General features: G+C 42.5%; 1 protein-coding gene across 1 annotated transcript; it reads right to left on the bottom strand.

Moving 5' to 3' along the window:
- Positions 1-260: 260 nt before the first annotated feature.
- On the bottom strand, positions 261-25,879 carry COLEC10 (collectin subfamily member 10). Its single transcript, XM_020815372.3, has 6 exons — positions 25,568-25,879; positions 16,034-16,105; positions 11,321-11,392; positions 9,371-9,424; positions 3,524-3,619; positions 261-1,715 (listed from the first exon to the last, which is right to left on the bottom strand). The coding sequence occupies exons 1-6, from the start codon at positions 25,707-25,709 to the stop codon at positions 1,324-1,326; spliced, it is 828 nt and encodes a 275-aa protein (XP_020671031.2). The 5' UTR covers positions 25,710-25,879; the 3' UTR covers positions 261-1,323.
- Positions 25,880-27,787: the final 1,908 nt, after the last annotated feature.

The raw sequence follows: 27,787 nt of genomic DNA, 5'->3' as shown, positions 1-27,787 counted from the left end.
GTTTGCCTCTTGTGAATCAAGCCAGCCTGTGTGGCCCTGGACAGGCTGTATAATCCTAGGGCGCCCCCAGAAGAAGGGAATGGGAAACCGTTTCTGAGTATTCTATACCTGGAAAACTCTGAATTGGGTTGCTGTAAGTGAAAAGGGATTTGACAGCACATGATGATGATGATGATGATGATGATGATGATGATGATGATGATGATGATGATGATGATGATGATTGGAAATCAAGTTACTAAACAGAAGACCAAACATAATTTAAGATATCTTACTGTTTATATTACAACAAAAGTATTAACACAGCTTACTGGTTAGATTTATATTATATTACAATATTCCATACTGTGGTGTGCATTCTAGACTGCATGGTGCTGTATCCTCACAATTTGGTGAGGTTAGATAGCTTATTTATTTATTTATTGGTAAAGTATATGACACATTTTATTAGTTATATCTTGACTGAGCTTCAGGTGATGCCTCTCCTCCCCGCTTTATGCGTACAATGACTCTGTGAGATAAGCCAAATGGAAATAGTGTGACTGGCCCAAGGTCGCCAGTGGTTTTCACGGCTCAGTGGAAACATGAACCTGGATTTCGCAAGTTTCGATCCGATAATCTAATCTAAAACACCATGTACACCTATGCAGATAGGAGCCTTGGAAAGTAATGCCACTCACAATTGATCGATCAAAGGGATGTGTCAGCTTAAAAATACTACTACTAATAAAAGGTGATGCTGATTGCTGGTACAGTGGCACCTCGACTTGCGAACGTCTCTAGTTGTGAATGATTCGAGTTACAAACGGCTCTGTTCGCAAAAAGTTGCTTCGACTTGCGAATGGAGCCTCGACTTGCGAACCAAAAAAAGAAAGAAAGAAAAGAAACCCCTTTCCTGCCCTTTTTTTGACCTAAGTTCACCTTAGGTCAAAAGAAGAAGAAAAATTCACCCCCTAGTGGTGGAGTACGGATTAACCAGCTTTGCATTAGTACTTATGGGAACTAATGCTTCGACTTAAGAACGAAAAATAGCAGGTACAGATTAAATGGTTTTCAATGCATTCCTATGGAAAAGTTTGCCTCGACTTACGAACTTTTTGACGTACGAATGCTGTTCCAGTACGGATCAAGTTCATAAGTTGAGGTACCACTGTATTTTGGAAAATGTTTCCAGGCTCTGAAATAAGACAACTTGGTGACCAGGGAGGGGCACCCCAGGAGTTTCTATGGGCACCCTATGAGAGATTCTTCTCCTAGATTCTCAGATCTGAGGGGGACCATAAGAAAGTGAGCTTAGGATGCACTGTCCATGCCTTCTGGTGCCTACTTTCTCTTCTTTGGGAATTCGCAGATAAAATACATAGTGAGGTGGCATTCTGTGTCGTTCCATTTCCCAGTGCTGAGCATTTCCACACAGTCTTCCTCCCCTGACTCATCCTGAGGTTCTCCCTCCTTCCAGTTGCTGTAGTTCTGCAGTGGGGTACGGTCAGCATACATAAACTGTCCTTCAGTCTCCATGTCATTCAACCCAATAAAGACTCGGAAAAGGCCACTCTGAGTGATGTAGTCAGAGATCACTGCATTGGCGGCCTCGTCCTTTGGCATTGCCAGGATCCCGTCCCGAATCCGGCAGTGAGTGAGGGCTTCCTTGTAGCTCTTTTCTTCCTGTACAATGTAGTAGTATTTCTCCTCCGTTTCCCGGATTCCAGCTAATACTTGGGGGGAAAAAAACAAAACAATGTGTTTCATTAAATTGTCTTTTTATGATATCTGTGATACTCTCCTTCATTTTAAAGAAAATAGCTTGTTAGGAACATGCACTATAGAGTGGAGGTTTAAGAATGCCTCACAGTCAATTTATGGGGTGCCTATGACCTTGACCTCTGAATTCTATCTATGTGGCTAGAATATCCTCAAATTCTTGGTTAAGGTTTATTTTTATCTTTAGTGCAAAGAAAGTAGACTATGTCTAGATGGGCAGCATATAAATGCAATAAATAAATAAATAAATAAATAAATAAATAAATAAATAAATAAATAAATAAAAACAGTTCCTTAAGCCACACACATTATTTGTACTGCTAAATTGTTCTTCTACATAGGGAGTTTGCCTAATGTTTGGGGCTGACTGAGATATTTTGCTGCCTGAACTGAGAAACAAGATGGTACCCTGTTTCCATGTACAGAAGCCGTCTGGATGGGCATTGTCACATGTGATAGGAGAGCGCTGAGCACCGCACATGAGGCAGCAATCTAAGTGATTCTAGGCAACCTAATGAGTGACACATGGAGGTCCAAAAGGACCTCCATCCAAACAGTTGGTAATAACAGCCCAACCTGCTATTTTCCCTTCCGCTACAAGATCTGCTTCATGAGGTGTTTGCCATACTGTCTAATGATAGGGCTGGCCCCACAATAGTCCACCCACATTAACTTCCTTTTGGTAGCATACACCCAACCCTCTTAATTCTGTAAGGCATTCCTTTTCTGTCGGACATCATTCTGTGGCCAAATTGTGTGATTAATTTTGTACATGGGTGCAGAAATCAGATTTGTACACGGGTGCAGAACCACACACATGTTGTGTCACTTGTGCCTCATGGATGTGTATTCATCCTAATCTGTTCCTGCTTCACCCTCCCCCTCACCTCCTGCTTCTCATTTTGTTCCTACTGGGTGTTGAACATTGTCATGCTGACTCTGGAGATACAGGATATCTTAATAATGGTGTTGTGCTGCATTTAACCTAATCTGCATTTATCAGAATCTATAAATCCTGGTTTATTGATTCTTGCTTTCTCCTCCATGACTACTTTTATCTCCTGAAGCTTTTCCTGAATTCCCTTCCCCACGTGTATGGTGAGTGGGATAAAAAAGAGGTCATCAGACCTTTAACAATTGCTTAGATGAGGAAATCTCAGCCGGTGCAATTTTTGCTGCAACCCGCATCTGCCGAAATTCTCCACACAATTGTTAAAGGTACAAAAATCCTTGTCCTCTTTTGCATCTGGTCACCCTACTTAGCACTCATTCAGTGATCTTATACATCTTCCTTTCAGATTGTTAGTTTATTGTTTCTGTATTATCTGCTCTACTCTACCTTTTTCTCCAGTAAACTGAAGCCAGTATATATATGTTTCTCCTGCTTCTTACTTTTATCATCACAGCAGTCTAATGAGGTGAGTCAGTTTAAGAGAGTGTGAGAGGCTGCAGGTCACATGATAAATTTACTATCCAGATGATAAAACCTGGATCTTCTGAATCACAGTGCAATGCTCTAATGGCTGCATCACACCGGCATTCACCTTTCCAGTGTGATTCCTCCAAAGTGAAACCATTTCTCCCTCACAGATTCCACCAGAGCTCTGAGGTGACTGATGGAATGACATTCCTGATCTTAGAAATGTTTACTTCCCTGCAACGGGCCTGAAACATATTATTAAATTTTCTTACTGATCAGGATAGAAGATGGCATGCCGGAAGAATCAAATGACAGTTACGGATCATGGGATACAACACGTACCGTTTTTTACAAATTTGATGGAACTCTTGAGTCGAGCCACGTTAATATCCAGTTGTCCCACAACTTTGCGATATTTCCCACAGTCACAGACGGAACCTGATTTGATAGAGGTATATCACTAACAAGAGTTACCAAGGTGGGTAAGAATACAATAGCCATTGAGAATACATCCTTATAATAAAGGCAATAAGAACCTTACTAGAGGTATGCAGCTGCCTCGGGAACTTTTGAGATCTGTAGTCCAAAACCCAAATCAACACACTTATGATAATCCTATATGGTCAACATGCCTAACACAGTTGATGATAGATATCACTTTCAGGATAATAAACTTAAAACCCATTTTGTTAAACTACCTAGACATCATCAAACCACTTTTAAAGACGCAGTGAGACCAAGAAGTTGGCAGAATTCAATTCTTGCCTTTCTCAATATTGTTTTCTGCTTTTATAACTTTTTCTTCCAAGGAGCCCCATTTGGTGTCTATAGCTATTCCCCCTTCACACTTTTTCTTCTCATTACCACCCTGTAAAGTAGATTAGTCTGAGGCTCACCATTGTTTCCAAGTGGGGATTTGAATCTGATTCTCTCCAATGTTAATCTGATACTCTGATCACTACATTACCTCTTTGGAACAAATATTTTCCCACCATTCTACTTTCCTTTCACTCGTGGATCCAGGGGAATTCCCTAGAACCATAAAAGGATGCTTCCTTAGGCCCAGTGTTCTTGTGTCTAGGTACCTCAAAACATTTACATCCATAGATAGTACAATCATTTATTTATTATAGCTTTAAAAATCATACACTGCTTTTTCTTGATTTAGAAAAAAATCCCAATGTATTTTTTTTTAAAAATGGAAATAATGAAATACAATAACACCAATCAATAAAATAATAAAACAGTAGAATATCTGATCCAAAATAAGAATGAGCAGTTGGCATCACTGGTAGATGGAAAAATATGCAGCTAAAGAAAAATAATCTAATTTGCTGGCGGAAGCACTTCACAGTAGAAGCCCACCTGATCTCTGTGGAGAGATCACTCCACAGAATCGGCACCATACTGCAATAGACAAGATCACACTGCATGTGAGGACCAAGTGAACATCAGCAAACAACAGAGAGGCTTTGGTCTGTAGAACAGGTTACACTGAACTTCAGTAAATGGAGAATCAAGCTAAGGAGAATGTGTACTTCCAAGAGTTAACACATTTTCTCTCCAGCAATGGGTTTGCTCAGAGGTGATCCCTCGACAACTTAGCTTTCAATGACCAATCGCAAAGCAAATCATGCAAAATACAGAGGAGGTAAAGCATGCATTATGATAGGTATATTTCACTCCTTGAGGGAGCATTGCATCTACGTACATGCTAAGTACATAGTTTAGTTTCAGCTTGAAACAATTGAAGACCAAAAATTCAGTCACAGATCTACAAAAGGGACTTCACATTTAAGCTTATTTCCAGAACTTGAGAAAGTGAAAGTACAGCTCCAGAAATCCCCCAACCAACACGGCTGCTGCTAATTCCAGGAGCTCTAGTTCAAAAAAGTACCGGTAACTGTTCACAGTTCTGTTCTGTTCTCAGTGCCACCACAACTTGATGTGTTCGCCATTTCAGCCTGCCAGTCAGGGCTCGCATACCTGGACATTTTCTCATTTAAAAAGTAAATCCCTTCTTAAAGAAAATTAGATATCAGAAAGAAGGCGTCTAACCTGATTAGCCTCTCAAATAGCGTAATGTTTGGATGTAAATTGCCCTAAGTTAAGAAATCTCCTCAGACATTCTCTGTTGTATAGGGAGTCCCGTGACTTGATAAGGCCTGCGGAGATTTCTGAACTTGCAGCAATTAATGTCTAAAAGTGACATAATCTGTTTACGTGTAACAGGATTCCAGCCAATGAGTAATGATTTTTACTTATTCCAAAGTGTAAGTTTTAAAGGGCATTAAGACATTTTTAGAGGGATGTAGGCAGGAATTTTTCAAATTTCATGCCATTCTCTTTCCCATTCTTGTTTTGCCTTTTTATTTTTGTTATATATTTTCAAGCAAAAGCATCAGAATTGGGCACTCAAAGGATCCAGATTAAAGCAGCATTTTGCTATATTTTTTCAGGACACTCAACAACACCTCAACTGTGCTAATGTCACAAAACACAATACATTGCTTTGTGGGGGGCAGCAATAACAATAAAAATAATCTGGCTATTGCAAAGTAATGAGTAATTCAGTTATTTATTTATTTAACTTATATGCCGCCCACTCTACCCAAAGGTCCCTGGGTGGCTTACAACAATTAGCGGCTTTTAGAAAAAGTTTCAGATTCTGATTTGAACAAATCCCATTTCTCCTTTATGTTTCCATATGAAGAGCTATGATTTGTTTAAATTGGTTAGTAAATAAATCAGAATCAGATGAAAGCCTTGTATTGATCATGGTTTGTTCTCACTAGTTTAAATTAACCATGTTTCCCTTCGTTTGGAAAAGTCTGGGAACTGTGGTTTGTTTCAAATAGGAAGCAGAAACTTAGAAATTTTTATATTTTTCTAATACACGAAACAGAAAGTACAAGCCCAGGGCAAATTTATAGAGCAGGAAATGGTAGTCTTCCCATTTGAAACACAGCAGAATTATAAGGATTCCAAAACAGGCATGATTCGCATAGCAGTCAGCAGGATTACAGAGTGCTCTCTGGGGCAAAAGCATATTTATAACTACTGCAACCTTTGTATTGCACTGCTCGGTGTTGTTTTATAGTTTCAACCTCATTATTTTACAGTGATGCTTTGAATTCAAGCTTCCTCAAGCTGTTGTGGGAGTAGGATGGATAAAAATAACCTTTTTGTAGGCTGGGGAAATTGGCAAAATGTTATGGAGGAAAATTCAGAAAGCTTTTTTGCTTATAGCAAATTGTAATTCCGTGCAATTTCATCGAACTGTTGTCTGCAAGGTACTGCAGGGGGACAAATCTCTTCCTAAAGGAAGGGAAAGTTTGTCCTATGTTTGTGACCTATTTTTAAACATTGGGTCACCATCATCTCCACCCAATCCCAGTTGGCACCAGAGCTCACCACTAGCTCAGTGTGAAGGTAAAGGCATCTGTACATGTGTTGAGTTTTCTTTTCTCCCAACTCTTCCTTTTATGACATCATACATTCTTCCCCTGTGACAGCAAATGACACACCTCCTGGTCCCAGGTGGTAACCTTGAAATATCATTATGCTTCTGACCTCGCAATCCTAGGAGTGTGCAAGCTTTAGCGGAGAGAATATTTGTCTACTGCTTCTCTCTCAACTCTATGATTTTAGGTGCACGGTTATTTTAACTGTTGCAGTTTGAGTGTATTTGTATACTCTAATTTTAAATGCATGCATGTCATCATGACCTTTGAGTAGGAATTTATTTTTGTAATCCAGTTCCTGCTTCTAATGAATTTAAATACCGTATTTTTTGCACCATAAGACGCACTTTTCCCCCACAAAACAGGGGGGGTGGAAAGTCTGTGTGTCTTATGGAGCGAAGAAAACAGATTATATTTTCCTGATTTCTTCTCCTAAAAAATTGGTGCGTCTTATAGAAAGGTGCGTCTTATGGAGAGAAAAATACGGTAATTCTATATGGTCACAGAAACAATAGAATCATAGAAAAATGAAATTGGAGGGGGCCTACTCCCTGTCCAACTCCCTGCTCAATGCAGGAATACAATCAATGCATAATACTGGTTCTTATCCCTACTAGTTACTAGTTACTGTTACTATATCTCTGCAACTACTTATTACCTTAATTGTTATTGTGATATTAACTAGTTACAGGTAACCACCTTACTTGTAACTAGTTATTTCCAAGCTCTGCTTTGGCCCAGTCCCAACCTTTACACATACATCTCACAGCTATACAAGGGGGAGCACCTCACTGTGTGAGGGATGGTCAGGGTACAAAGCCAGAAGAACATGCATTGGTAAGGGCATGGCATTCATAGAGGACACATATGGGAAGTGAAGGAAGTGAGAGTGGCACTATATTTGTAAGCAACACTACACCTTAGTCCCTGATGCAGAAAATGTGCATATTTTCCACTACTCCAGTGGTTCCCAACTGTGGGTCACCAGATGTTTGTGGACTATGACTCCCAAAAATCCTGGCTAGCACAATTAGTGATGAAAGCTTCTGGGAGTTTTATTCCAAAAACATCTGGGGACCAAAGGTTGGGAACCACTGCCCTACACAGTAATCACATAATGCCACTTTGCTATCATGGCGTCATCTTATGGAATGCTGTGACTTGACATCTGGTGAGGAATTTAGAATTCTGTGATACCAAACTGCAGTACTGAAGTTCAGGGGAGTACCGTTAGATTTTCTAGCAGGGAATTTAAAAATAAGTATGCCATGATTCATATCTCACGATTCTGTAAGAAGAAGTCACGACACTGGAAGTGGTATAAAACTATTGTAATGGTGTATTGTAGACATACTCTGCAAGACAGCACCAGATATCGGAAAGCTGTTAATTCAGCTATTGCTTTCAGTGTAATTTGAACAAGTGGCCTGAGGGTTTCTCCTCCCTCCCTCTGCCCCGTCTGCCCTTCCTGCCCCAGTTTGCAATCAAAAAGTAACAAAACAAAATGACCTCACCCCGCTGTGTAAAGTTTATAAGAAGGTGCTTCATAGAGTAAGTCAGTATAAACATTTGAAAGCATTCATAAATACTAAATATTATCATGCACCTAGTCGCTTGGCAACACGGAGGGGAAATCCTTTTCATACAAAGCTCTGCATTGCTTCGGTCAAAACCTGCCGGGCTCCACATTCTGGCTGGATCCAGAACCAAAGCCAGGTGGAGCCAGGATTGGAACTCTTGCCTGGGTTCAATGAACAACAGGAAGAAAAGCTGTATGCATGCAGGAATTGTCCTTCCCCCATGTCTGCAGAATTCCCTGTGTCATTGCTTCAGCTGGGGAACCAGAGAGGATAGACTAAATAAGGATCAAGATTGAGGGTGGGGCCTGAGAGGGGGCGTGACCTAGGGTGAACCAAGGGCTGAAGGTTCACCACAATTTCCTTCCACCTAGATCAGTGGTTGCCAACCTTGGGTAACCCTGGTGTTCTTGGACTACAATTCCCAGAAGACTTCACCACCAACTGTGCTGGTTGGGGTTTCTGGGCTAGATTAAGCCAGTGTATTATACAAGCATTTTTTTTACAAGAGAAGGTCAACTGGAATGATAAAATGCAAGTCAGCAGTATCCCATTTCTTGATATTTCAGGGCCAAAGCCTGAGATCTATGGTTGGACCCTTTACACCCATTCCAAAAACGTGTGTGTGTGTGTGTGTGTGTGTGTGTGTGTGTGTGTGTGTGTGTGTGTGTGTGTGTGTGTGTGTGTGTGTGTGTGTGTGTGTGTGTGTGTGTGTGTGTGAGAGAGAGAGAGAGAGAGAGAGAGAGAGAGAGAGAGAGAGAGAGAGAGAGAGAGAATATAGGATCTCTAATGGGTATATATGCCAATATATGAATGCCACCAGCAGTAGCGCTCATTAAAAAAAGAAAAGAAAAAAGGCAAGAGTGCTTCTGAATAAATCCAAAGGACATATTCCAAAGTCATGAGAATGAGCCTCCAAATCTAGGTTTCCTAGGTTGGCTGCAAGTTTGCAGTTTTAGAAGCTAAAGATGTTAGGCCCAGAGCCTGCGATGCAGAAAAGGGACTAAAAAATCCTGAGTCTTCAAGCCAAAGACTTGGCCATTTCTCTCCTCCCCACCTGCTGGTACCACCATCTGGAGGGAACTTTGGTTATCCTTCACACAAAGGACAGAAAACATGAAGTTATGATGGGAAACAAACTACATTACCTGCTTTCCCCTTTCCTCCAGATCCACCTGGTAAACCTTTAAATCCTTTCTCACCTGAACAAAGGAGAAAATAGATGTTCTTACTCCTAGAGATACACAAACAAGCTCAACGGAGTAATATTCATTGAATGGATTTTGCGGAATAGGCAAGACTGCCCAAGGGGCTGGGCCAAATTAAACACTTCATCCAACCTTGGGAATGCTCACATGGGAGGACATTCCACTGAATGCCCACAGTGCAATTGATTTCCCAGTAAATGTACACAGAGCTTGCCTCGGGATGCTTTTGTTTTGGTCTGAATTTTTCTGTCTAGAAACATAGTGGCTGGACGGTTCCTGTAGGGAAGAAACGCGAATCCTGGAGAAAGATCATGGTTTGTAAGAGAGTTGATGGCAGTAGCAAGGGAATGAGAAGCATATGCGCTTGCTTTAGTTTCTGCCCAAATAGCTATTTCACATTTTGAAAACAATGGAGGCCAAATGTCATGAGAAGCCATATCTGCATTTCTTTTAATGAACAGGTGGTACATATTACGTATGCTGTCCAATGCCTATGCCCTCCAGAATGTACTGTCTATCTACAGTGGATAAATCATCCAGTCATTATGCCATGGGTAGAGAGCCAAGCCTGTTCCATTCGCTACCATTCTATATTCCAGGCAGCTGCACCTGCCTATTTTTCTGAAATCAAGTCCCTCCATAAAGAAGGGTGTGAGATGGGGCTTGAAGGGCACACTGCATCACATTCTGGTTGCATCCAACCTGTCTAAGGCTACACAATCACCATCTGTGCTCTGTACTGCAGACACAAACCTGATATCAAAATGATAGCATTCGGAAACTGGTTGGAGAATATTCTAGTCTCCCACAAGATAGAATATTCAAGGTTACTATTTTCCAAGGGAGACTCCAGCATGAATTTCTTGAAGTAGAATAATTGGCAAGTTTGCTTCAGATCCTGGGAAAGTGACTTTTTTAGACAAGACCACTTGGATAACTAGTGACTTCATTAAGTATTTGTTACATCAGTTTTATTGCATTTTTGTCATTATTGTTATAGTGCTCACTACTCTGGAAAAGTAACTTCTCGCTTCTAAGAAATGACTATGTACAAAACATGTTCTCCTCTACTATGGAACTTTTGTGATGAAGGCTACAGATAGGGTGAAAAAATTGTCTCTATTTATTTTGCTTCCCCCCACCCCCCAAATTCACATATTGCTTCATATTTGGTATGGATGCAACCTGAAATTTACAAAATTCAAATATGGGAGAAAGCAAAATACTGTAGAGTGATTTTTTCTCATGTAGGCCTAGGGTGTTGCTTTACTTTTGAAAAAGTCGGCAGCGAATTCCAGGGTCCCCACCTGTTTTTAATCTTCTTTTTTTTCTCAAGCGACTGGTCTTTAACAAACATAACAGACATGTGCCATATGACTCTACCCATGCATAGCTCCACCAACTGGATTCTGCCAGTGCATTACAGTTCATTTTTGGGGCATGGACCAAAATTGGCAAACTTCTCATGCATGAAACATGCATGACTAAGGAGCTGTCAGAATTCTCCTTATATGACATCAAATTTTGGTCCCATCCCCCATCAGGCTAAGATTGTCCAGACATGAAAAAATTGGCTGCAGTTCACCAAGCTTTATGCCATCTTTTCATTTCTAAAGTTTTTTTTTAAGTCTTAGACTTTAGGGTTGTGATGATGTTTTTGAAAACTTGTAGGCAACATCTTGTCAGTCGCAGGGCTTCACCTCGGCTTGCCATGGATAGGAGGTATATGATCCCATCTAATCTCAATATTTTTATTTTGTTTTTAATTTTTGCTCTGGAAATAAAAGCCATCTGCTTAATTTGGAAGCACAAATAGCAGCTGTTTCATGTTGGGTACTGTGCCTTACAACACATCCAAAAAGCTTGATGGCAGATGAAAAGAAAACTTACCCTTTCTGCCAATTGGTCCAATTTTACCCATCATTCCCTGATCACCCATATGGCCAACTGTTCCTTTGTCTCCTGGAAAGAAACCACACAGTGTCCTTTTTAATCTGGCTCAGAGCACTTGGGTTATGTACATTACATGCTGGCTCTCCAAACACCTGATGTTTTTCTTTCTTATTTCAAGCAGGGAAAGGAAAGGAGGGAGCCTGAATACAGGCCATGATGGGAGAGTTAGTCATTCTCATAATTATTTTTTATATAGCTCCAAGAGCAAGGGAGTGTGTGGATATTGTTATGGTTCTAGGAAGAAACAATATTGGCTGTTTAATTATCCACTGCAAAAACAGCTGGGACTAAGATGTAGCTGCTGAAGAATAAGGTTACAAGTATTGTTATTAAGGCAAATATTTCTATGACCTGGAAATGTCAGAAATATGTAAGCATTTATGACCGTAAAATGCTTAAATATAACCAATTAAACCAAAAAACATGACTTCACTTAAAAAAAAATTTGCACACAATTTTCAATCTGTGGTTATACACACACACAAAAATTGGAAGTTTATTCTTCTTCACATCCAGTGCAGAACTGCTAGTACTGAAGGAATCAAGTGAACAATTTGAGAATAAAATGGTCATGTCTGGATTAGCTTTTAGCAGCAGAATTGCATTGGATGATCACATGCATCTTGAGGTTATAAAACTCAAAACTCCTTCTGTTGACCATCAGTATGTTCTTGTATCTGGAGAAACAGTTCAACATCACAAGAGGTTATAGGAACAAACTTGAAAACAGCCAGCTCATTTGGAGAAAATTCTGGCTTGAACTTATCAAATTTTCCCTCAAGTCCATTTAGAATGTTACTTATTTTACAAAGTTTTGAGTCACTCAAAATTACATTGCAGCACTTTTTGCAGTTTATCATTTTTTCCCCAGCCACTTTCCCCTTTGCTTGCTCTAAATTACCCTCTGTTTGTTTCACAATTTTCAGTGCATCACTAAGTTCCATTCCTACAGTTTCAAGGTGGGTGATTGCTCTTGATAATCCATTGAAGTTAGATTTTTATATATGCCAAGTTTCCAACCAAGGATTTAGAAAAGTAATCTTGAGCAGTGTTGATGGAAGAACATTCAGAACAGTCAAATTCTTTAACTATCTGCTGTTAGGAATCATTATTTGTCAAATAATATCCAGCCAAGTCCCCCAACATTTCATGACAAGTTGGGGAGGGAGAGCCAAAGTACCCCTCACAGTCCTGCAGAAAATGCTATTGCTTGGAATTCATTATTTCCAAACCTGGTAAAGGCTTCCTCTGCTACATTGCTGATTGTCGGACAAACCACAGGAACATTGCTTTCCCCTGTTCTCAACTATGGGCAACCGAAAACTGCTACCATGAAGATACGAAGATACCATCTGCATGATTGAAGCTGTTAACAGTGTGCACTTCTTCCCCTCTCTTCCTTGCATAACCCAGACTGGGTTCACGTTGTGGAGTGGAACCATCTTTGATTTGCTGCCACCGGAGATACTATGTTGACTGGTGGCAGATGGCTGCACACACACACACGCACCAGTGCTGCAGAAGGAAACTAACATTCAATTTCAAAGCTTATTCACCTAATGAAAAGTTCCCAGTGGAGGCGCCTGGAGGCGTTGTACTTTTTGTTTCAAAAAAGCACTCTTTGAGGATGTTTCATTCAGAAATGGGAATGTGATTGAATTAACTCCCAATTTACTTTATGCTCTTCTCTGTTCCTGCTGATCACTATCACAATGACTGTCAAAATCAGGAGAAGGGTGGAAAAGACTTTTTCTGTGTGTAAATATATATGTAGTGGGGGTGCAATGTGCTTTTGAATGTTCGCAGAGGCTTAGTGTGCAGTTTGATAGTTGCGAAGGCATGGGGCTGATTGCATTGGAAAGGGTTGCTTTAACAGGAGTGATCTCACTTAAAATGACCCTTCTGTCTTTCAGGGGACCCCCTCCCCAAAGCAGAAGCTCCACAGATGGACCAAAAAGGGCCAGTTTGGGCATGTATCAGGGTTGGGCTGGAGCACATGTCCCCATGTGTCATGGGATTGCTGGGAACTAGATTGCCCTGGACTGCTGCACAAATTGCCATATCTATTTCCCCATGGGATCACAGTGCGCTCAGCATAGGAATCCTTGGCTGCAAGAGCAAAGCCATTTCAGTGAGGGGTGGGAAGCCCATTATGCCTTCCCTGAAACAGGAAGGGCATTTGATCCCCCCCCCCCGAGGGATGGGGACTCTAGTTGTGGGACTTGCTGTCAAGTCCAGCTTGGGTTGCACCCATGATTTGATGTGGAGTTGAGTCAGGTTTGGGTTTTTCTTTTCAATCACTTGGACTTGACTTGCAACTTGGAACTCACCCATCCCTCCCCTTTTCTTGTGTAAAGTGCTTGCTTTTAATAGGGACTCTGACTTGGGGCTTGGGAGTCGGGACTTGGCACCAAAGACTCAGACCCAGAGTTGGGACATGGTGCCAAAGATTCGGACTTGGGCTCAAAGACTTGCCAACATCAGGCAGATGAAATGTTCGATCCAGATGTTGTTGGACTGCAGCTCCCAGCATTCTTGCACATTAATCATCATCGTCGTCATCATCTTAGAACTGCTGAGCTGGAAGGGAGCCTATAGATCATCAAGTCCAGCCCCTCTCAATGGGGCACAGTGGGAATCAAACTCCCAACCCTATGGCTCCACAGCCAGAGACCTAAATTACTCAACTGCAATGCTGGCTGATGGTCCTGAAGGCCAAGAAATAGCAACACTGCAGGCTAAAGTGTGCAGCAGTTTTAATTTTGCAGAGGCTTCCATTTATGTCCTCTTAAGAGCCAATAAATGTATACATGGCAGCCCATCTATCTTCTCTTCCATTTGAGTCCAACCCTGTTTTTATAATAGGAAGCAACCTCACATCAGAGAATTTTTATTACAGCTAGGTATTGAATGCACTTCAGTCATAAAAATCTTATTGATTGAAAGCATAAAGTGTTTAGGCCATTGTAAATGTGTGGACAGAGTTTATACAGCCATTATTTGTGTGCTACTTCTGTCTAAATAATGAAGCCTTTTGCTGTGAAATTTTGCTGTGAAATCTACAGTCAGCTAGTGCTGCTGTCTTTCAGGCTATCGGTATGGTGTACAAAATGTTTAAGGAATATTTTAACCTCTCCTGTCTCTTTATTCCATCTCGCTCTGATGAAAAGCAGACTGTTTAATTGTTAGAAGGACTCTTTTTCCTTCCCATCTCTTGATGTGGATGGAACTTGGAAAAGCTCTATGAATCTGCCATCCAGCATAGCTGCTGACTCAAGGATTCAGAGAGTCACAAGAAAAGAAAAGAACAGAATAGAAAAAAAGAAAAAATGTTTCTTAGCTTTGGAGATGATCCATCCACCATCAGTTAACCCAGGAAAATGATGAAGGATAGATGAGAATATTGGTAAAAATCCAGTTGTTAATGTCCACTAAAGTAGAGCTTTTCAATCAGTGGAACTTGTCATCCACACTTATACAATTTCTGATTCAATGGGTCTGTTGTTGGGACTTAAGAGTTTGATTTATGCCTATGGATATTTTCAATAAGTTTTTTGCTGAGGTAAAAGGACAAGTTGGCACCATTCCAATTCCCTGTGTGGAATCTGGCTGGATTAGCTATTGAAACTTTTTTTAAAATTTACCAGCAATGAGACAGTGTCCTCTACACACCTGAGGACAGCAGGTGAACTTAGGGAGTGTGGGACCCATTGTTGGAAGATATACGTTATACCACTGTCTCCTCCAACAAGGGAATAGACAAGAAGTCAAGGAAGAACAGCGGTGGGCGGAGGAAGAGGTGCAGTAGCACCAGTTTCATTCTATCTGATGGTAGTGCTGGCCCTAGGTTGATATATGAACATACATTTGAATCTGGAATTTTATGAATGCCTTTTAACAGTGAACTATGATTGTAACGGAAGCTAAGCAAATATTCAGTGATAAATAGCAATCTTTGATGTTGTTGTTTAGTTGTTAAGTCGTGTCCGACTCTTCGTGACCCCATGGACCAGAATACGCCAGACCTTCCTGTCTTCTACGGCCTCCCAGAGTTGGGCCAAATTCATGTTGGTCGCTTCAATGACACTGTCCACCCATTCCATCCTCTGTCATCCCCTTCTCCTCTTGCCTTCACACTTTCCTAACATCAAGGTCTCTTCCAAGGAGTCTTCTCTTCTCATGAGATGGCCAAAGTATTGGAGCCTCAGCTTCAGGATCCGTCCTTCCAGTGAGCACTCAGGGTTGATTTCCTTCAGGATGGATAGGTTTGTTCTCCTTGCAGTCTAGGGAACTCTCAAGAGTCTCCTCCAGCACCACAATTCAAAAGCATCAATTCTTTAGTGGTCAGCCTTCTTTATGGTCCAGCTCTCACTTCCATACATCACTACAGGAAAAACCATAGCTTTGACTATGCGGACCTTTGTCAGCAAGGAGATGTCTCTGCTTTTTAAGATGCTTTCTAGGTTTGTCATCGCTTTCCTCCCAGCTTCCATCTTTACTACAAAGCTTCCGTGTTTACTACAAAGCAAATTGCTCAGTAAACCAGAAGTTATACAAATGAACAACAACTGACACTTCTACAGTATTTCAGGACCAAGAAGTTCCCAGGTTGATTTATAGAGCACAGTGGATAACTACATATTCTTTTACCTTTGGTGCCCATTGGGCCAGCTTTTCCTTGTTTCCCCATTTCTCCAGAGTCACCCTTTTCACCTTGATCTCCTTCACAAAGAAATGCAAAGAAAGAAAGAGAACAGAAAGAAAGTTAAACCAACATTTGCCAAAAAGAGACAGCAAACATTTTTTGTAAAGTCCAATTCTAAAGACCAACAGCCTGTCTGAAGCACCATCATTTGGGCTGCCTGGCAGAAGCGTAGAAGAGCGATGTCTGACTCTCCATGGGAAGGACTTCCATAAACAAAGTTCTACTATAGAGGAAGCCCTGGGTTCACCAACCTCACCAGCCAGACCTATGGGACATGGGACTGGGCCTCTGTTGAAGATCTCAGATGCTAGGAAGATTAGTACGGAAGGAGACAGTCTTTCTTTTATCCTTGCCCCCAAACCATGTAGAGCTTGGTAGGTGAAAGTCAGCACTTTGGGTGGAACTTGGAAACCAACTGGATGGCAGTGCAATTTATTCAAGACATGATGTTTGACTTCTAAAGCACAAATCACATCATGTTCTGGATGACATATTTTGTGCTAGCTGTTGATTTGAAAATTTTTCTCTCTCAAGGATGGCTACACATAGAGTACAGTGGTGCCTCGCAGAACGGGCACCTCGTAGAGCGATGAATTGCGATCGCAAAACGGTGCCCGTATAGGCGGGAAATCGCAGAGCGAAGGTCAGTAAGCTACTCGCTTACCGACCTTCGCTTTGCGACCCGACAATCAGCTGTCCGGCGGGTCCAAAATGACCACCGGAACAGCCGAAAGGGGCCGGGGCGCAGCGTTTTTGCACCCTTGGTAAGCAAGGGGAGGGTGCAAAAACGCTGCGCGCAGCCATTTCGGGGCTTCCGGCAGCGTTTTCGCGCCCTCCCCTTGCTTACCAAGGGTGCAAAAACGCTGCGCCCCGGCCCCTTTCAGCTGTTCCGGTGGCCATTTTGAAGCCGCGGAACAGCTGATCACAGCCATTTTCGCGCCCTCGTTCTGCGAGGGGAGGGCGCGGAAATGGCTGCCGGCATTGCTGTACGGTAAGTAAACGTGCCGATTCAATGGCTTTTTTACTTCCGTACAGCGATGTTTCACACAGCGAGGGATAATCCGGAATGGATTAACCTCGCTGTGCGAGGCACCACTGTATATTATTGTAATTGGGAGGTAACTGAGGCATGGATAAAGGTAAAGGTAAAGGTTCCCCTTGACTTTTGGTCCAGTTATGTCCGACTGTAGGGCGCGGTGCTCATCCCTGTCTCCAAGCCGTAGAGCCAGCTTTTGTCCGAAGACAGTTTCCGTGGTCACGTGGCCAGCGTGGCTAGACACGGAATGCCGTCACCTTCCCACTGAGGTGGTACCTATTTATCTACTGCTATTTTTACATGCTTTCGAACTGCTAGGTTTGCAGGAGCTGGGAGAAGCGACGGGAGCTCACTCCGTCGCGTGGGTTCGATCTTACAACTGCTGGTCTTCTGACCTTGCAGCACAGAGGCTTCTGCGGTTTAACCCTCAGTGCCACCACGTCCCTTGGATAACTATGCCTTAATAGAAAACCTTCCAACATTTTACAGCAGACAATCTGGACACACTTCAGTAGCTGGCACACCCCTATTTCTACACCAAGGATTGTTACAAATTCCCCATACATCCCATGGCATTAGGACAAGTTAACAAAAGACAAAATAAGGAGTCAAAGAAGTTGATGATGACAACAGTGAGGTGGGGGCCTCTAAAGGATGTTGCTAGTTTTCAGGGTTGCTGCAAGAATGTGTGTGCATGAAGGGAAGGCAGTATGCCCTTGGCAGAGTTGAGAAGTAATGAGTTACAGTTATCTATAATAGGTTAACTGGTGGCAAGAAAATGTGACCACCAAGATATGTTTTAAAAGAGGGAGCTGTGTGAGTCTGTGCTAGCATATCAGGCAAAACCAAAATAAAATAAAGAAGACAAAAACATTTCCTAAACTCTGATGTGTTTTTCTGTTGTTAATCTGATCCACAGGAACATAAGAATTGCCTTCTTAGAGGTTGTCCTGGGCCATTATCCTGTCGTGTAGCTCCGCTGGCTCAAGAGGAGTGACATCACCAGCACTGGCAAGTTGCCATTGATTAAGGAATATGACAGCCAACAATCAGGAGTTGGAAATGTTATGAGCATTTGAGATTGTAAATATTGCCTTCTTACAGGAAGAAGCCGATCTCATGCACTACTCTTTTTTTTTTTAACAGAGGGCAATTACATTTTAACTCAAACATGGGAATTTCTCTCTCTCTCTCTCTCTCTCTCTCTCTCTAGCAGCCGGTGTGATATAATGCATAGAATGGGAGACCTAGAAACAGCTGTAAAGGCATTGGGCCCACTGTTTGGGGACAGGCTGTTTGTCTCACAACATATGTGCCATCCTGAACCAACCTATCCTTGATGCATGCCAGCCCATACCTTTTGGGGTTCCTGTGAAGGTGTTGTGTTCTTTTGCTGTGGGTAGGATTGCTCCTTTTGGGTTCAGTTCCAGCATGTGTGATTGCTGGGCTCATACCAAAGCTGATGGTTGGATTCCAAAGGATCTCCTGTATGGAGAATTAGTGCAGGAAAATCGCCCCAGAGGGAGACCACAGCTGCAATACAAGGATATCTGCAAGCGGGATCTGAAGGCCTTAGGAATAGACCTCAACAGATGGGAAACCCTGACATCTGAGCGTTCAGCCTGGAGGCAGGCGTTGCATCACGGCCTCTCCCAATTTGAAGAGACCCTTGTCCAGCAGGCCGAGGCAAAGAGGAAGTCACAAAAGCAGCAAAACCAGGGAGCTGGACAGGGGACAGATTGCATTTGTCTTCAGTGTGGAAGGGATTGTCACTCTCGTATTGGCCTTCTCAGCCACACTAGACGCTGTTCCAAGTCCTCCATACAGAGCACGTTACCATAGTCTTTTGAGACTGAAGGATGCCTAACTAACTAACTAACCAAAGTAGATATCCGGAAATTGAAAGCTTCTTCCTTCTCCATGGAGGAGGAAAGAGAGGAAACAAAGTTTTTTAAAAAGAAAGAACGAAAAGTCTTGTAAGGCTGGTGCAGTATGCCTTTTGATTTTTTTTCTTTAAAATTGAAAGCTTCCTCCCGGAAGAAGGAGTAGACAGGATAGGACAAGGATAGGGATCTGTTCTTGTTTTGTTACCTTTTTTCTTTTCTTTTATTCCTATTTCCATATAAAGGGAAGAAGGGCCAAACAGAGTTGATTAAGGTGTGGTGTAGCTTCCTGACCTGGAACCACCTGATCCTTGGATCACACCAAGGTGTCTGAGCCACACCTTGGATCACACTAAATGGCATACCTCCTTTGTATATGATCTTAAGTGACCCTATTTAGCCCATTCCAGCCTGCTCCAATTTGGCTGTCTTGTTGCAACCTAAGGCTTAGGAAACCTAGCTTGAGATCTCCTTGGAAACTCACCAGGGGCATGGCAGTGTTAAACCACTCCTATGAATATCTCATGTACCTTGAAAAATGAATTAGAGTTGCCATAAGTAGAAAGAAACTTGACAGCACAGAACAAGAGCATCTACCTATGTATATAGCTGAGGTTTGGTAAGATTTTCTGAAGCCAGTCATTTCAGAAGGGGGCATCTGACAATCCTTGCCTCTGTGCGTTTGTCTCACTTCAAAGGCATGTAAGCTGTTAGCTGCCATCACATCTTGGGGCAAGGAATTCCACAGGCCTCTCCACAGCTTTTGTTCAACTTGTGTTGGTTTTACCACATCAAAGAAACTTCGCGGGAAAACCAGATGCCTTGTGTGTGATCTGTGATATTCTGTTTGTTTAAGCAGAGTATCAATCGTAGGGTAAGAATAATTATAACTGAGTGGTAGTATGAAACTGGCCCACTTACACATTGCACAAAAATGCATCACGCATTAAGAAAAGCACACAAGAGGGCACCATTTTGCAAATTGCATGCTCTAATTTTTATGTGGAGATGCAAAATTAGAATTTCTTTTTTCCTAATGTGAAGGAGTTACAGTAAAGGTCACCCCCAATTGAAGACGAAAGTCACCAGATGACCTGTGTGCCTCTTGAGTCTGGTGCACAGGTGCTGTTAAATGCGGATGGGCAACTTCAAGACCCCTGACATCTCTCTTTTGACCTTTACATCAGACTGGACTACCCTTCAAACAGAGGATAATTTGTAAAAGCTGACTGTCCTCTGGCAGGCCTTCAGACAGAGGATTGCCTGCTACTTTTATGGCTGGGAAAGAGATTGCTGAAGAGCACCGGACATTCCGTATTCATGCTATGCAGCTCCATCTTATTCAAGCCATCCTATCTAGCCTCCATTCTCAGCAAATCTCTGCTGTGCAAAGCAGCATTGTGGTTGGTGGGAACTCCCCTTCAAGTACAGATGCATCTGGTGTGGGGAAGAAGGGGACAGAGGGGACCCAGGCCAGCACTATTTCAGAAGCACATGACACTGGAACCACCCCTGCCCTTTCAGCTGCATTTGCCCCACCCATTGTCAGAATTAGTAATGATGACAAGTTAGCAATCCCTGTTGAGAACGTGTCATCAAAAACTGGAGCTTCCCTCAATAATCTGGATGCATTTTCAATGGTGTGCAACAGATGTTCACATGGCTCAGTGCATGCATTGTAAGAAGATGCACAAGAAGGTGTACGACTTGGGCCACCTCTCTAATATGTTCAGCCACCTGAAGATTCAGTACAGGGCATTGCTGCTGGCAAATGAAGTGGGTACTGTAGGAGGGGGCAAGGGACCTCCTTATTGTGAAGGGTCAAGAGTCATCCGAAGGAAGAGGTTGAGCTACCAGCCCAAGGAAGCAGGGGGTAGGTGGGCGTCAGCAAATGCCAGACCCCCATCTCAAAAATAAATTCCAGGCTGCCCTGGAAGAGCTTGGATGGATGCACAAAGAGGCTTTCTGCAAACATAAAAAATGCTGGGGTTACTCATCACCTAGGGGAGATGATAGCCTTGGAGAGTAGTCATCCTCTCTGGTGGAGGACACTGGCTTTTGTAGGTTTGTGGCAGAACTGACATCCCACTACCAATTGCTATCCCGATAACCCTTAGCTACAGAGCGGTGCCAGATTTCTGTTGGGGTGCCAGGCAGCTGGTACAGCAGCAGTTGGCTAGGCACAGGTGGTGCCTTTTGCAGGTGACATTTGGAGCAACAATGGTGCAAAACAGGCCCATCTCTCCCTGGCAAGACACTGGTGGGAGGTAGAGGCATCAGGCATAGGGCAACACACAAGTACAGGAGGGGCCCCCCAGCTCAAGGCAGGAATCCAAATCAAAGCAGATCGGACAATATATGTATATTTTTAGACATTTCGATTCTGATAGAAAAAAATATATTTTTATCTTAGCATGAAAAAAGTTGCAGAAGAGAAGGCAGTTTTTTGCGTGTGAAAAGTGAGCATGCCACATTGCAGATTTCTCAGAAATCCTCCATGTCCTCTGGAGATTCTGGGCATGTGGTACAAAAAGTAACTTTTACATCCATGGATATATTTTTACACTGGAATCTCTCTCTCTCTCTCTCTCTCTCTCTCTCTCTCTCTCTCTCTCTCTCTCTCTCCATTATGCTCTGAAGAACAGGCCTCAGGTAGGCCAGCAGGGGGCAGTCTTGCACATCTATTAAGCAAACGATCCCTTCAATATTTTTTTTTTGAACTCTAATTCATCTACTATCAAGAGCAGACTTTTATCGCCACTGTGAGCCACAGAGATGGGCAGTGCTGACCCGTTTAATCCTTGCCAATATGATCTCAACCACTGCTTTTCTTTTTAAAATGACAGCTCTGTCTTTGAACACATGGAACCTAGGGCTTGTCTTGTGTGAGTTAGAAATATAAATGCTCGTTTCTGATGTGTATGTTTCACAAGCCCGGTGTGCCACTTAACAACATCAAGAAACAGATGTTGCCATGTCCACAAGGACTCATAATCTGAAACTGACAATGCACTGCAGCCCTAAGTATCCCATTTAGTGAGTGTTCCTATAGTTAATCTCAAGTGGAGGAAGGTGGTGATGGGTTAAGGAAAAGGTGTAACTGCCGATCTCAGACATTCTGGACCCAGCTGGGGAGTAACTACAGTTTAGGGCATGCACAAGATCTCCATTCTAGTCCCTGACATCAAATCAGGGATAACAACATCCAGAATCTCACTGGTTATTGGGAACTGTAGTCCAGAAAAGTAACTTCTTCAAGATGAGATCCCATTGTGATTTGTCTTTTTTTTTTTTTTTTTTGGCCTACTTTTGCCACCTTCAGCGATAACTGCCTGCATAACCATCCAGCAACATCAACAGGTCCCACACTGTAGCCAAGAAGATCTTGAAGGCTTTTGTAGTGCTTAATTATGCAAAGCAAGGCAATACTTCTTGACATATTTTTCCTCTTCACCAGAACTTGGGCAAGGTGTTTTCCTGAACTACCACTCCCAGAGGCTATGCTGGGGGGTGGGCAGCTCTGTAGAAACTGTGGTCCAAAACAGAATATTTCCAAGCTATACCTGGGAGTCGGGAGAGGTGGCACCAGGAGGAAGGGGGAGACAGTGAGCTGATTAAAAATGTGCTCAGACAGAGAAATAACATCTGTTCTGGACTGCTTGTTGGCCCAGCAGCAAGACTAATGCTTTTGAAGCTGAGCTGGAGAAAATCTGGTACACACGGAAGAGTCACTTTAAGGGATATCTCTTCCAGGGAAACAGGCCTTTTCCCATGGGATAAGACACAACAGCACCCTAAGTAAACAGCAGTCTCATATCACTGCCTCTGTTGGGGAAGAGAATCTCTCTTTGGAAAGCTGTATGTGCTTTTCCTCTGCTGACAGGAGTAACTTCCAAAATTTACTAGCCCCTCCTGCACAACTCCAAACACATTTCCTTCACCAGCTTCCAAAGAAGGTAAACAATTCGGTTCAAATTCAGTCTAAGGTCAGGGGCAGGCAATTCAACTGATATCTCTTATTTTTTGCTTGTCCAATTAGTAGACTCTGGAGGTTATTGGGACAACTCCTAAATAACAATTGTGAGGTTGGCAGGCGTAGGGAAGCGACAGGGAAAAACGATCCAGTCTAGGCTGAAACTAAGCTTGAAACAGCAACAGGGCTGAACTGTTGGTTGTGGCAGCCCAAGAGGGAAACAATTATTAAAATTATTTTAAAAGCTAAAAACACTATTTAAAAAAAAAAGTAAAAGATTAGAACCCATTTCTTCACCAGGGTAGATGGGAAAGATTTTATTTCTGTGGTGGTTGCCCAAGGGACGCAATCTTATCTGCCAACACGACTCTGTGATTTCATGTTCTTTGTCTTTGAACTATGTATACTTCAGCTCATTCATGTGTACACATGAACACACTGCACAAACAGGTAGTCCTTTTTTGTGAGGGGATCGTGACCATGCCGACAAACAAACTCACAAACACGCAACCAGAGAATTAGGCTTGCTCGTGAGGGGATTCGACAAAATGGCAGGAGAACCATGAAACTGTCTGCTGTTTCTTCTAAGGAAGAGCAACTCCATGTGGTTTTGGACTGCAACGTCCGCAACTCTCCATCATTTGCTATGTCTGATGGGAGTGGGAATTAAAAATACACCTGGACAACAGCCAAGCTCTACTCAGTTTTAAGGAGCAAATTCAATTACAGGGAAATGAACAAACATTTAGATGGCAGTACCAGGCACACTTCCTTGAGAGTGAATCCAACTGAACTCAGTGGCATTGACTTCTGAGCAGGTATATTAAAGAATGTGCGGTTGGATTGAGGCCATGGCATTACAAGAGGAAAGGTCTGCTCATTTCCCAAGAGAACATACCAGCAGCTGTAGTGCAGGGCTTGCTCTACCTGGCTCCAGTCTGAATTCCCACCCATAGATGCATTAATCATTGTGAGAGCTACTCATCAGCCTATGTTATCTGGTGGCATCCTTACTCATAGCTTGGAAGTGACCAGTTACAAATTCCATAATTGGTAACCACTTACTTTTGTGAGGAACAAGGGTGTAATGGATACTTTTCAAAACTAATTAGCAAGCCAGAACAAAGAGACTTTATTTGTGAAATGAGTAACGTTGTCTAATTATTTCCAAATGTTCCTTTCAAAGGGCTTTTGAAAACATTTTAAAGAGGCAATTTGACAAAAAACGATCAGGTTTTATGCCATTCTTGTATCACTCCTAAGGTTTTCTTTAAAGTAATAGACAGTAAGGTAATTAATGATCGAACAAGTTACTTTTTTAATAGTACAAGTAACAATTTCAGGCTAAACACTGCCACACAGAAGACAGATGAGTTGTCTTACAGACTTCATCAGACTCTCTGCTGGTGGTTTGTCTTCATCAGAGTCAAAACATATCCAGATGAATTTTCTTTGCAAAATCCTAAGCTCATTAACCTAATCAAATACTGTAACTTCCTGTCATTGTGTTTTCTGTTCTTTTCCTGTGATCACCGCAGCCGCATAGATTAAATGGTCAGATCACATAATGTATTGATTAAGAATAATAATTCATATGGTATAAATGTTATTTGAATTCATACTAATGGGATACCATTTTTTTAATCTTACATGGCAAATCTCTCTTTCCTTAAGACTGCCAACTGTCAAGACAAAGCAAAAAGCTAAGCCAACCCAAGCCTGGGGTAACCTATTCTTGTGCCTCTAACAGCAGTTGGATGTGCACCTTTAATGTGGCTTTATGCTGTGTTTTATGGAGGAGAGTCCCCCATTCGAAAAGCTGCCGGGGGACAATCCTCAAGGAATTCCATGTTCGAAGTATCATTTGAAAATAAAGAAGCCTAAGGAGCCTTTATATTGCCCATCTGCATGGAACACCTGGATTGGAGATTCAACACACACACGTCACTTGGGCCTGTCTTTCCCACTTTACTGGAATGTGCTGAATTTCTATATAAGTAATGATACAATCAACCGCAGTACTGCAGTCAAGCCTCTGTCACAACCTGAGTTTGATCCCAATAGGTTCTGATAGCTGGCTCAAGGTAGCCTCAGCCTTCCATCCTTCTGTGGTTAGTAAAATGAGTACCCGGCTTGCAGGGGTGGGGGGCAAGCTGTTGTTTGCATATTTATGTTGTAAACCACCCAGAGAGTGCTCTAGCACTATGGGGTGGTATCTAAATCAAAACAACAAACAAGCATGCATTTATTCTCCTCTTTCTTGGGAACACATGTCCTCTTTGATGTGTCAATGGCCACCTCTTCTGAAATTCCCTACAACCACTGCAGGTTAAGCTTTTCTCTATATGAGCAAGCTTAGGTTAGCCACTGAAGGATAAACAATTGCTGTTGTTAAAGGCACAGCTACAGGAGCCAAATAAAACTTAGGATCCCCTCTTCTTCTATGAGATTACATCTCTTTTTGAAGAGGGGTGTGGATTTTTTTTAAAAATCACATGTAAATTTACTGCTGAACCACATAAACTGCCATTAGTTATTGCAAAATATATTTTTAAAAATTACCTTGCATGTCCTATTAAAGTCTCACCTTTTGGTCCAGGTAAAATGGTGTGTGTTGAGCAGACTTCGGTCGCTGGTTGGCTGTCATCATTTAAACCTAGAACTTGACCAAGGAGGACAAGAAACAGTAACAAGGAGGTTTCGTGTTTCCAGAGTTGTTGCTCCTTCATGCTCTCGCTGTTCAAGCTCCACAGGAAATGCCCCTCGTTGTTCCAGCATTAATAATCGCTAAAATAAGATTTTCCCATATAACTCTGGGGAAGAAGCTAAACTGAAGACGCCACTTGATTAGAACTAAATAAAGAATGGCAACATTGAAGAGACCCTAATGGGTGTGTGTGTCTGTGGGGGGGGGGTGTTTTGTGTTTATATGTTTTAAGAAGTTAGCAGAGCACAGATCATACATTGTGCAGTATGTTTATACAGCCGTCACAGTTGTTTATTAAAGTTTATCTGCTGGCTGTGAATTAATTATGTGTGCAGGCCAGAGGAGACATCTTGAATGCATAAATCTTCTGCTTTGTGTTCTGCCTGCCAGCCTTCAAGGCAATGGAAGGGCCCAATTCCGACATGCTCTATATTTATATGGGAAATGTAATGGAAAATTCAGTAAGCTTGTATATCTGAACACATAATATGTAAGCCCCTTTGACGACAGTGGAGCTTATGTCTCAGGATTAGAGATGGGGATCAATATAAAAACGGATTGGCTTTTTCGACGAAAATAGCCGATTTGTTAAATATTCGTCGATCCATACAGTATTTGTCAAATTTTATGTCCCGACAATTAATTTCCCATTTTTATTCGTCCTTCATAAATTTGTGAGTTGTCCCCATCTCTACTCAGGATGCATATGCATCAACTTGTAAGGCTACAGAGCTGTGCACTTTAAGGAGAAGCCAGTCCTATCATTAGGCAGAGTGAGGGAGCTGCCTTAGATGGTAGATGCTGGAAGCCAAGAAATTGCAATGAGATTGGCAGAGATCAGAGGCATCTGGGCCTGGCATCCCGCCCTGCACTCCTTAAGCAAGACGAATGCCTTTAGGCGAGATGGAAGATACCGTACTATCACTGGTGATGAAATATAATTCATTTGCTCCTGTACATGGGTAGAGAGTAGATTGGCCAGGTTTCAGGGAATCAGCTGAAAGCTCAGACAATTATTCTCTAGATTTACAGACAAATCTTAGGACGCATGTTGCCAAAGGAGGAAATTTCTGTCTCTGAGTTGGCTTTAAAGCTAGGGCCTTAAGCCTCACCCATTCCCAGAGGGCACTGGGCTCAGTGCACAAGTGTTTGTGTAAGGGTTGAATTTATGCAAGCAAAGGGAGTGGACTGGGGAGAGAACTGTTGGGCACTTGCATCTGGACTCCCACTATGACATTTGGAGCAAGTGTTGCACCCATGAGCCTTATGGTTGCACAAAACTGCCACTAGCCGTGCAGTGCCTGCAAATGGTCTCCCCATGGGCTGCTGGTCAGCTTCCCAGAAGACCCAGCCCTAGCATAGGGGCTGGAAAACCAACTCACCTGTCATATATGTTATAGGTGTGCTCTAGCAGGAAAGTTGGCCAACCAACCACCGCAGCTGCTTGCGGCACTTCATTTCCTGCCTGGCTACCAAAAAGGGGTCTCCTCTCCTCACAGGTCTCTGTTGCCCTATTATTCAGTGAACCAGGTTTTATTTAGCTTTTGGGGCTCATTTATCTGAATTTCTCTGCTGGCTCAGGTGCAGTTTTTTTTGGGGGGGAACCCACACACATCTTGTCTGCCTCTCTTCTGTGACATCACAAATGGCTAATTCCCGCTGTCAGGTTTGGGTCCTGAAATCTCATGGAACTAGATGCTGTAGGCTTGTCAACAATGGGTATGTGTTCACGTCAACAAGGTGTGCTCTATCTGTGGCAGCAAAAGGTCTTCTTGGGTCATCCCCATCATTGGGTAGAGTGAGATAAGACCTCTTGGGCACTGCTGGCACACCCACTACCACCACCCACACCATCGTCACCACCACATATAGCCACCCCTTGGAGAACAGCTCAGCAAAACAGCCCCAGCTTTCTTGGAGTGGAGGCAGCAGGAGTGGGGAACCGCACATTTGCCACCTTTAGCATTCCAACACCTGAGGCAACTGCCTCTTTGATCTACATGGTGATGCCACATAGAGCTGCCAGATAGGAGAAGAGGTATTTGTGGGATTTTCTGAATCAAATGCTTAAAAAAATCTGGTGGTCCTTGGTTGATATGT

Source organism: Pogona vitticeps, chromosome 4 (assembly GCF_051106095.1).
Source record: "Pogona vitticeps strain Pit_001003342236 chromosome 4, PviZW2.1, whole genome shotgun sequence".
Lineage (NCBI taxonomy): Eukaryota > Metazoa > Chordata > Lepidosauria > Squamata > Agamidae > Pogona > Pogona vitticeps.
Note: the sequence above shows the minus strand (reverse complement) of the source record. Positions and strands in the feature narration are given on the sequence as shown.

Excerpts from the sequence above, each read along its gene's own strand:
- COLEC10 (XM_020815372.3), bottom strand. The coding sequence starts at position 25,709 with ATGAAGGAGCAACAACTCTGGAAACACGAAACCTCCTTGTTACTGTTT. Across the intron at positions 11,393-16,033 it reads TGGCCCAATGGGCACCAAAG|GAGACAAAGGAACAGTTGGC; the intron begins GTAAAAGAATAT and ends GTTTCTTTCCAG. Across the intron at positions 3,620-9,370 it reads TGGAGGAAAGGGGAAAGCAG|GTTCCGTCTGTGACTGTGGG; the intron begins GTAATGTAGTTT and ends CTATCAAATCAG.